The 11,698-nt window shown below is 37.6% G+C and overlaps 1 protein-coding gene across 1 annotated transcript; it reads right to left on the bottom strand.

The window, feature by feature from the left end:
• Positions 1 to 1,118: 1,118 nt before the first annotated feature.
• Positions 1,119 to 9,714, bottom strand: LOC142556957 (uncharacterized). Its single transcript, XM_075668440.1, has 8 exons — positions 9,400 to 9,714; positions 4,900 to 6,323; positions 4,100 to 4,704; positions 3,466 to 3,955; positions 2,485 to 2,751; positions 1,931 to 1,980; positions 1,302 to 1,358; positions 1,119 to 1,180 (listed from the first exon to the last, which is right to left on the bottom strand). Exons 1-8 carry the CDS (start codon positions 9,712 to 9,714, stop codon positions 1,119 to 1,121), a joined length of 3,270 nt encoding a protein of 1,089 aa, XP_075524555.1.
• Between the last annotated feature and the right edge of the window lie 1,984 nt (positions 9,715 to 11,698).

Raw genomic sequence — 11,698 nt, 5'->3', positions numbered from 1 at the left:
CAGTGGACCGCCCATACGGCCCACTGCCCCGATCGACCCAAGGCTATCCCGATCTTGGGCTCCCTCAAAGGGGCCTTTTCCCTCACGGGCTTTCCATAGGCGTCGTACGGGTTACTCATAAAACTCCTCCAGCACATGAACTGGAGTCTGTGCCTTCCCAGGATCGAACCTAAGACCACATGGATATATAGGTACTTAGCACGATCTTGGTACCAATTGAGAATGCAACACCCTTACCCCAAGACATTAAACTATAAATGCAATAATGCGGAAGCCTTAAAAAGATTTGGAGAAAAGTAATAATAAATAAAATTTTGGCAAAGTTTGCACCTAATTATAGATTTACCAAAAACCCCAAGCAAACAGAGTAAACATTACCACAGTCAATCTTTCCAAAATACACATAAATCCCATCTCCATAAATACCAAGTGTTTGACAAAAGATGTGACATAATTTTCTTGTTCAAAACATGAACCAATGTGCAATACTCAAAACCATTTTAACAAAATATAATTCTCCAAACTTTGGCACATGCACCTTCCATGCCTCGACACTTCTATCGCTATTCCTTTTTACCTGCATCACATGACATAACTGGAATGAGTTTACAAAACTCAGTAAGTGGAACTTTCAATAACAATTACATATACAATAGTGTAAAGAAAGGAATTATTACAATAGAACCATAGGAAATGACATCGTTCAATGGAATATATAGATAACAATTATAAGATGGCATTCTATCAACCATTTCTTTCATTTTCCTTGTATGGCATTGATAAGTCATCCGTCGATGGTATACATGTACATTTCAGTCAAAATCAGTCACTGTACATGTTAAATGTTGATCAACTTCCGTTATGTGGGTTTAGAAGTGCTAGAAGCACCACCACTACCATATAACTATCAAGTCATAAAAAGAACCATTGAATCATTGTATCAAACATGTGGTGTGCATGTAATTAGAACTAGCTCATTTCTTAGCAATTGACATCAAAATTCCTTTCCTTTTCTTTCAATCAATGAACCATTACATAACAAGTATATAATCAATGGATTAAAGGAGCTAGGAACAATAACAACATCATTCATCATACATATAGGCCATGAGATGCATTCAAGGAAAAATCCCACTTACAACCAATAGAACTTGTTGTGATAGCTTCTTGGTGGTTGATCCTGCAACACAAGATCAAGATTATACCATTAACTACACATCTTCAACCTATAAATTACCATTCAGGCCTAAACCACCATTCCCTTCACTTCAACCAAATACCCAAAAGATAAATTCCCTTACCTTGGTTACTTGCTCTTGAGGATATGAAGATCACACCTCCAACTTGAAGATTCAAACCTTTGAAAGAAAGGAATTAAGTGAAGAAATTAAGAACTCTAGTTCCTAAGTCGATGGTTGCAAGAGGGAAGAGAGAAATGACTAATTTATTGGCTTAAAAACTCTTAAAAAAATGTTTTCTACGCCAAAAACATGGACCCCGTGCCCCCCTCCGTGTAAAGGTCCGTGGCAAGACCCGGACCCCGTGTAGGGGTCCCTGTACCCACTTCCAGGGGCCAAAACAGCAATTTTTCTTGCGAATTAGCCAAAGTGGTAAACATGAAAGTTGTAGCCCTATCTCTTTTCTTGAGGCTCCCCATATTTCAGGTCATTTGGAGGCATGAATAAAAAGTTATGCCCATTCTCCCAACATGTGTCAGTGCAGGAACAATGAAACACACGACACATTTCGGGCCACTTTTGACTCATCTTCCTCAACTCTTTGAACAAAACTCCAAATAAGAAAGTTGTAGCCTTGGATCTTAGCTTTCTAATGCAATTAGCCTCATGCCATTTGGATCAATATCCCATTCATTATGCTAAAAACCGTAACAGATACCAAAATTTTCATACCGTTTCTGCACCCCAATTACCTATTTGGCTCAAACCATCCAAACCATCAATCCAACTCCCAACATTATACCTTCATGACAAAAACAACTCCTCAAATACACAACCATCTACTTAACCATACCAAAACCATAAAGTAAATAACCATGAATACAATGCAATAACCATATTGATGTTATAACATGCAATACCAACCCTTCCATCAACTATACTCATAAACCATAAAAATAACCATGATCAATAATAACTTAACCATATATCCATAACACCAATCCATAGAATAACATCATTGACAATAGAAAGATAAAAGGTTGGGATATTACAATCTCCCCCCCTTATCAAAATTTCGTCCCCGAAATTTTCTTACTTCAAAATAAATCCGGATAACGTTGTCTCGTCTCTTCCTCTGGTTCCTATGTAGCCTCTTCAATCACATGATTCCTCCAAAGAACTTTAACAAAGCCAATTTCTTTGTTCCTTAGCACCTTAACTTTGCGGTCAATAATTTGAACCGGCACTTCTTCATAGCTCAGATTATGCTTCGTGTCGAAGAACATGGGATGGATTTGACAAATACTTCCGTAACATTGAAACATGGAAGACATTGTGAACTCGATCCAAATCCGGTGGCAAAGCCAATCGATACGCTCTTTCACCAATCCTATCCAGAACCTCGGAAGGTCCAATATAGCAAGGACTCAACTTACCTTTCTTTCGAAACCTCATAACTCCCTTGAGGGGAGCTATCTTAACGAACACATGGTCACCTACATTGAATTCCAAAGGCCTTCTTCGAACATTTGCATAACTTGTCTGTCGAGATTGAGCCGTCTTCATTCTCTGTCTGATCAGTACGACCACATCAACCATTTGTTGAACCAACTCGGGTCCCAACATCTTCCTTTCTCCTACTTCGTCCCAATATAAAGGTGATCTACACTTCCTACCATATAATGCTTCATATGGTGCCATGCCAATCGAGGACTGGTAGCTGTTATTATATGTGAACTCGACAAGAGGTAACTTCAAATCCCAACTACCAGGAAAGTCAATAGTACAGGTCCTCAACATATCCTCCAAAATCTGTATAACTCTCTCTGATTGCCCATCGCTCTGAGGATGATAGGCTGTGCTAAAGGCCAACTTTGTACCCAAAGCTCTATGGAGACTTTTCCAAAACTCAGATGTAAACCTTGCATCACGATCTGAAACAATCGACACGGGTATCCCATGAAGTCTTACAATCTCTTGGACATACGTCTCCGCATATTGAATCATAGAATATGTCGTCTTGACAGGGAGAAAATGTGATAACTTGGTCAATCGATCCACGATCACCCAAATAGAATTATAGCCCTTCTGAGTTCTCGGCAACCCAACAACAGAATCCATAGTGATGTGTTCCCACTTCCATTGCGGTATAGGTAAGGATTGCAATAATCATGCCGGTCGTTGGTGCTCAATCTTTACCTGCTGACAAGTCAAGCATTCAGAAATAAATACTGCTATATCTTTCTTCATACCTGGCCACCAATACAGTTGACGAAGATCTTGATACATCTTGGTGCCCCCTGGATGAACTGAATAAGGTGCAGTATGAGCTTCCGTCAAAACATCACGACGAATAGCATCACCAACAGGAACACAAATACGGCCTTGAAATGTAATCAGACCATCACTGTTCAATCCAAACTCAGAATTCCCCTTCTTCTCTGCCTTTGCTCTCAAGTCCAACAAAAGATTATCCAACTGTTTCTCATGCTTAATTCTGTCAATCAAAGTTGGTCGAATAACTAAGGCTGAAAGTCGAGCGATCGTACCTTCCTCAACCAATGCGATCTCACTTCTCTGCAAATCCAACAACAAAGGCTTTTGAATCATAGAACCCAATTGAAGACCTGACTTTCGGCTCAATGCATCAGTAACCACATTCGCTTTTCCTGGGTGGTAACTAATAGTGCAATCATAATCCTTCACAAGTTCTAACCACCTTCTCTGATGCATGTTAAGTTCTTTCTGAGTAAAGAGATACTTAAGACTTTTATGATCTGAGAAAATCTCACATTTCACGCCATATAAATAATGTTGCCAGATCTTCAAAGCAAATACCACGGCTGCCAACTCAGGATCATGAGTCGGATAGTTCTTTTCATAATTCTTCAATTGACGAGAAGCATAAGCAATGACTTTGCCTCGCTGCATCAACACAGCACCGAGACCTTTCTTCGAAGCATCTGTATACACCACAAAGTCTTCAACTCCCTGAGGAAGTGCTAACACTGGAGCTGAAGTTAATTTGTCCTTCAATACTTGAAATACTTGCTGACATTCATTAGTCCATTCAAACTTACCTGTCTTTCTCGTCAGAGTAGTAAGTGGCAAGGCTATTTTAGAGAAATCAGCAATAAAACGACGATAGTACCCTGCCAACCCAAGGAAACTTCGTACCCCAGAAACTGTCAAAGGAATCGGCCACTTCTTAACTGCTTCAATCTTAGCCGGATCCACAGCAATTCCTTCCTTGGAAACGATATGACCTAAAAATGCAACTTGCTCCAGCCAAAATTCACACTTCTTGAATGTAGCATATAACTGGTTGTCCCTCAACTGCTGTAACACGATCCTCAAATGCTCCCTATGTAGATCTCGAGTCTTTGAATAGATTAAAATATCATCAATGAATACAATAATGAAACTATTCAAATATGGCTTGAAAACCCGATTCATAAGATCCATAAATATAGAAGGAGCATTAGTTAATCCAAACGACATAACCAAAAACTCGTAGTGACCATACCTGGTTCGAAAAGCCGTCTTAGGTATGTCACACTCCTTTACTTTCAATTGATGGTACCCTGACCGCAAATCAATCTTAGAAAATACAGTAGCACCTTGCAACTGATCAAAAAGATCATCAATTCTGGGTAGAGGATATTTGTTCTTGATCGTTACTTTGTTGATCTCTCTATAGTCAATACATAGTCTCAAGGACCCATCTTTCTTCTTCATGAATAATACCGGTGCCCCCCATGGAGATGAACTTGGTCTGATAAAGCCCTTATCTAATAACTCTTGCAATTGATTCTTCAACTCTTTCATTTTAGTTGGGGCCATTCGATAAGGGGCTTTAGAAATCGGTGCGGTACTTGGTACAATATCTATAACAAATTCCACCTCTCTATCCGGTGGCAATCCCGGCATATCATCCGCAAAGACATCAAGATAATCCCTCACAATATCAATGTCACTCACATTCCCACTCCCTTCTCTAGTTATATCCACCACCGATGCTAGAAACCCATGACAACCCTTAACCAACATCCGTTGCATTTGCAAGCAAGAAATAAAAGAATGGCCAAGCGAAGTACCTGACCCCGTGAAGACCTTGCTATCACCATGCTTTGAAGGAAAACGTACTGTCTTGGCTACACAATCTATCACAGCTCGATAAGTAGATAACCAATCCATTTCCAAAATAACATCAAACTCAATCATGGGAATGACAATCAAATCGGCATTCAACAATTCATCATCTACTTGAACAGGGCACGCTCGAATCACACTTGAAGAATGAATATAATCTCCCGAAGGAAGCACAATAGAAAAGTGGAAAATTTCACCAATAGGAACAAGACCCAGAGAATGCATAAATTGCTCAGATATAAAAGAATGTGTGGCGCCAGTATCAATAAGAGTAGTAGCTACCTTTCCTGAAATAAGAATGGTACCTGAAATGATTGACGAATCAGGATTAACTCCTTCCTTGGTTAAAGAGAAAATACGCCCCTGAACTCGACCCTTGCCCGATGATTGAGTGCAATTGATGGCAATGTGCCCAACTCCTCCACATCTATAACATTTGTTGCTTTCAACTAGACACTCTCCTTTATGTGGTTTATGGCATTTAGGGCATAAAGGCTTATCTGATTCAGATGGCATCGCAGGAGCTTTACCGCGATATTCTTCCTTTCCTTTCCCCTTGTGTCCTCCTTTTTCTCCATGAATTGAAGCTTGACCCTTTTGGACAAATTGTTGCCTCCTGAATTGTCTTTCTTTATCAATCTCTTTCTCATCGTATTCGGCCATCAATGCTTTCTCAACAATCTCCTTGTAAGAATTAGCCTTCGACATTCGAACATCTCTTCGAATCTCCGCCCTCAACCCCCGCATAAAATGCTCGGCTCCATCTTTGTCGTTGCTAGCAATGAAAGGAACAAAAAGAGAACCTTCTTCAAACTTCAAGATGTAATCATTCATGCTCATTGTCCCTTGCTTTAGCTCCAAGAATTCTTTCACCTTGCGGGCTTTAACATCGCTAGGAAAGTACTTGTCGTAGAACAAATCTTTAAACTCATTCCATTTCAATGTTTGAACATTAATCGTTACCTTTGTTGCTTCCCACCAAATTCTTGTTGTCTTAGTTAAGAGAAACACAGCACAACTCACTCGATCTTTATCATCAAAGTTAAGTTAATCAAAGATCGCCTCTGAAACGTCTGCTTATTTGTTTCCTTAAAACGTGCTAGAATTTTTTTTTTTAGAACATTCAGTTTTCGGCCATACACTTAAACCTCATAAATAAAATATTTTCCCCTTAAAAAAAAACATCATCCAACTTGCATTTTAAAAATCAAGTGAAATGGGCATAAAAATGAAATCGTCACATGTTTTACCAAACCTAAAAACATTATTTGAAAAGTATAGCCCATACTATAACCTCTCTAAAATCTCTTATAACATAAACAAAAGACGTAAAAATATCTTTAACATTACTTAAAATCATAAATAATAACTAGTGCGGAAAACTAGTGTAGGTCCTCGGGTTATGTGCACCTTCAGTCCAGCAAAGTCAACCATCAAGACCTCCATAAACATTATTATTATAATCACCTGCATCAATCACACCTAGTGAGTCTAAAGACTCAACACGTCATATACTTGATAATGAGTAATACGTAATATAAGTAACATATAACAGTGAAAAATACTTATATTTAAAATATCATTTTCATGAAGATGCATAAACATAAATATTTTCGTAAATATTTTCATGATGCATAAAACTTTAAACAATAACATTTTCGTAAACTTAATCATATCATCCTCAACATATTCATATTCATATTATCATCAACATATACGTATTCTTTTTTACTTTCGTTGAATTCAGATCGTTAATTGTGACTTTCGTGTTCATCTACGTCTACGTCTACGTGTTGGGCGATGGATCCATCTACATATAACCAAAGTATTGGGCGGCGGGGACACCAGCAACACTCTCACCGGTCAACTAAGCCTTGGCCTTACGTATTAACATATCATCCTATACATCTACATGTCTGTATCCAAGGAAACACGATCGTCGGGCTTCCACTGGGACCATAACCCTCACGAAATTTCCAACATATCATCGTATTAGTCACAATTACTTCACTTCCTTCAACATTTACATTCTCATCACTTTATAAAAATCATGCATAACATAACATTTTGTTTTTGAAACCAACCATGCAACATGTCTTTTAAATATCCTCCTTAAATCATAAAAATCCCTTAGACACTTAAAAATCATAATTTAATCATGAACATTTCATAAACATTTAAAAATAATCATAATATCATAAAAATAGCATTAGGGCACTGCCATGACGTTTACTAATTTCTAGGTGTAGAAAGACTGTTTTACCCCTGAACTCGACATTTTTCGATCTCGACTTTTTTCTTGATTTCATGACTCTAACATGTCCTAAATAATTATTTAAGCTTACAAGAATTTTTTAATAATTTTATTTAGCTTAAATATTAGACTTTTCATTTATCTTTAAATTAATTGTTTTGACGGTGTTTTAATCCCGAAAAATCCCAAACTTTAATATAAAATTCCTAAATTCTAAATTTAGTCTTTTTATATTATTTTAGCCCTTACAGACCATGACTCGACCCCCGCGAGCCGTTTCCCAATTTTTTCTTTATTTAAAAACCCTAATTGACACCTAAACTTCGACCCCGAGCCAACTTCCGATTTCCACGAGTTGCCCCCAAACCATGTCGATCCAGAACTTGAACAACATCCTAAATTAACCTACTGGACCCTAAGTTCACAAAGAAACCTACCCAAACAACCAAAACGAAAGCTGGGAGTCGCCCCATGCTACAGCCGAGAATCCCTAGTGTGGTAGGACTCTATGATTTGGTGTCTAGCACCTAAACCGACGCCCCAGCCCTTGAACCATCACGTTGTGCACCTTCTTAGGACTCTAGTGAGCCATCCTAGCCCAGCCTGTTCCCCACGCACCGAACCCCCGAACCCCTGAAGCCGCGCGAACCCTGCAGCAGCTTTGGGCTGAGTTCTCGGGTAGATTCCTAGCATGGCTAGGACTCTTCCCCAGCCCCTAACTCGAGTCCTAGCTTGGCTAGGACTCTCACCCTTACCCATGACAGCCCTTGGCCGAACCCTGGTCAAGCCAAGGCCAAGCCAACTCCTTAACCATGGAACCTGATCCCCTAATCCCTTGACAAAAATCTGCTTTTGTTCTTGTTTCTTTGGTGATTTCCGAGAGTCCAGTGAGTGTTTTAGGACCTTAAATCATGCATAAACACTACTAGTTCATACCTAAGACCATGGCAGCCCCTTTACATGATAAAAACATGAGTTTGCATAAAAAATCTTAAATTTTCCTCCATGTGCATGTCATATTCCGAAAATATAAAAAAATAAATCATGTTCTTTATGCATACAATATTTAAACAATATTATGATATGATGGATGAGAAAAGGAGATGTATGGCGTGCCTTCGCGTATTTTACGCACGATAAAACGTTGACGAATCGAAGAACGACGGCGAGGAGATGACGGCTAGAAAACCTTAGCAAAACTTGAAGCTTTTCCCCCTTGGATATTTGGTGTGTGCCGTGTGATATCAAGAGTTTTGGTGTGTGCAAATTGAGAGTGGCGTGAGTCATCAAGGGTTTGGGGAGGGGTTTAACATATTTTATAGTTTAATTAACTACTAATTAGGCTCAAGCCCATTAAGAGTTTTAATTAGGCCCATTAGTCTTTAATTAAATAATAAAAATAATTTTGTTAAAATAAATATGTGAATTTATTAGCCGGGTTGCTAAAACGTTTGCATTTTAGTTGAAAAACCAACACCGATAAAAATTACGTCCCGGCGTATAAAATCACCTCAAAATCCCATATTTTTTTAAAAAAAATAAGAAAAAGCATTACCCTTAATTTAAATAATTCGAAACGAATAACCAATAAAAACATTTTCTATTTATCAGCCCTCGGTCTCCGTTCCTCGATCGCAACTGGAATAACCTTTTAAAATACATTTTAATGCAATTATGTATAAAGATATATTTTAAACATGTAAATATGCACAACATTTTTAATTTATGCATATAAAACAAGCAATTAAAATACAAGAGAATTTAATAATTTCATGCATGTGATGTGCGTGGACTTTAAAATTTTCGGGGCGTTACAGCCTCGACCGCCTTCACCCACTCCATTGCAATTAAAGGGTCCGAATTCCCTACAAATTCGGGTGGATTCATCTTCTTGAATTTATCATAAGCTCCCTCAACAACTCGTTCTTGAACTCCTTGATCACGGCCTTGGCCTCTACCTTGAACCGGTGTTTGCAATCGGAGAAGTTGCTGAATTTGTTCCCCATGCACTTTAGCTTGCTCATGAAGTAGCCTACCAAACTCATCAACTACATTAGAGGAAGTACTGTCTCGGTCTTCTCCGACTCTCCTTCTAGGAGGTACTTCAGGAGCTTTTCTCTTGGGTGGCATTTTCCTATATTACATCTCAATTTAAAATAATTTTCAAACCATATTACATGTAAAGCTTATCATCATACCAATACATCAATGAGATGCAGAAAGATACATACCGAAGTGTCACAAGCATAGGAAGACATGTGCCAAATCATTGGTCCGAAAAACGTTGCTCTGATACCACTAAATGCAACACCCTTACCCAAAGACATTAAACTATAAATACAATAATGCGGAAGCCTTAAAAAGATTTGGAGAAAAGTAATAATAAATAAAATTTTGGCAAAGTTTGCACCTAATTATAGATTTACCAAAAACCCAAGCAAACAGAGTAAACATTACCACAGTCAATCTTTCCAAAATACACATAAATCCCATCTCTATAAATACCAATTGTTTGACAAAAGATGTGACATAATTTTCTTGTTCAAAACATGAACCAAGGTGCAATACTCAAAACCATTTTAACAAAATATAATTCTCCAAACTTTGGCACATGCACCTTCCATGCCTCGACACTTCTATCGCTATTCCTTTTTACCTGCATCACATGACATAACTGGAATGAGTTTACAAAACTCAGTAAGTGGAACTTTCAATAACAATTACATATACAATAGTGTAAATAAATGAATCATTACAATAGAACCATAGAAAATGTCATCGTTCAATGGAATATATAGATAACAATTATAAGATGGCATTCTATCAACCATTTCTTTCATTTTCCTTGTATGGCATTGATAAGTCATCCGTCGATGGTATACATGTACATTTCAGTCAAAATCAGTCATAGTACATGTTAAATGTTGATCAACTTCCGTTATGTGGGTTTAGAAGTGCTAGAAGCACCATCACTACCATATAACTATCAAGTCATAAAAAGAACCATTGAATCATTGTATCAAACATGTGGTGTGCATGTAATTAGAACTAGCTCCTTTCTTAGCAATTGACATCAAAATTCCTTTCCTTTTCTTTCAATCAATGAACCATTACATAACAAGTATATAATTGTAAGGTCCAAAATTAAGACGACGTAAACCAACTGCATGCGAATCTAGGAAATTATGAAAATTTAGTAATTAATCGACTTTAGTTGCTAACTAATTATGTGACATACTGGTTTATATGCTAAATGAGATTTTATTTTCATCATGCATAAAATTTTATTTTTAGGAATATTCAAGTGACGATCGAGGAACGGGGACCAAGGGCTGAAAAATTTAAAATATTTTTATTAAATGATTATTTTTAATTATTTAAAATATGGCCGATGCTTGTTAGTATTTTTGAAAAATAAGGGTTTTGAGGTGATTTTATACGCCGGGACGTAGATTTTATCGGTGTTGGTTTTTCAACTAAAATACAAGCTTTTTGGTAACCCGGCTAATAAATTCACATATTTAATCAAAGAAAAACTTTGTTATTATTTTATTTAATCCTAATTAAAACTAATGGGCTTAAATTTTATGGCTTAATAGGCCTAAAGCCTACTTAGTAATTAAATTAGTATTTAAAGTGTAAAAGTATCACAAACCCTAGTCTAGCTTGGGGAAAACAATCGGCCACCCTATAATTTATATTATGAAAACCTTCCTACACCTCCACACACGGCAGCTCACATACTAACACTTGGAGGAAGGGTTTTTCGAAGGCAACAAGTCAAGTAGAAGCCATAGCCGTCCTCCGTTCTTCGTCGTCAACGGATAATCGTGCGTTAATTACGCAAAGGCACGCCTATTCTTCCTTTCAAAACCATCATCACATCATAGTATTGTTTTCATGAAAGAAAAGTTTACAAGTCAAGGATTACTTTCTGTATTTTCGTTTTTGCATGCATCATGAACTTTTCAAGTATGAATTTCAATCCAAATTGTGTTGTTATTTGTGTTAAAGGTGCTGTCAGAAGGAACGTGGCACACATGACCCTATCTGCGTCTGACAGCTCCATGAAATCGAAGATTACTTCGATGGACTTAATCCATCCTTCAGCTAT

The sequence above is a fragment of the Primulina tabacum genome, chromosome 9 (assembly GCF_025594145.1).
Source record: "Primulina tabacum isolate GXHZ01 chromosome 9, ASM2559414v2, whole genome shotgun sequence".
In the NCBI taxonomy this organism is placed as follows: domain Eukaryota; kingdom Viridiplantae; phylum Streptophyta; class Magnoliopsida; order Lamiales; family Gesneriaceae; genus Primulina; species Primulina tabacum.
The sequence above is the reverse complement of the archived record's forward strand: the minus strand, read 5'-3'. Positions and strand labels throughout refer to the sequence as shown.

What these genes read in the sequence shown, in the direction of transcription:
- LOC142556957 (XM_075668440.1), bottom strand. Translation starts at nt 9,714, where the DNA reads ATGCCACCCAAGAGAAAAGCTCCTGAAGTACCTCCTAGAAGGAGAGTC. An exon ending in TGCTGTGTTGATGCAGCGAG is followed by an intron (nt 3,956 to 4,099) that starts GCAAAGTCATTG and finishes AGATTTTCTCAG; the next exon opens with ATCATAAAAGTCTTAAGTAT. An exon ending in CTCAAGAGCAAGTAACCAAG is followed by an intron (nt 1,181 to 1,301) that starts GTAAGGGAATTT and finishes CTTGTGTTGCAG; the next exon opens with GATCAACCACCAAGAAGCTA.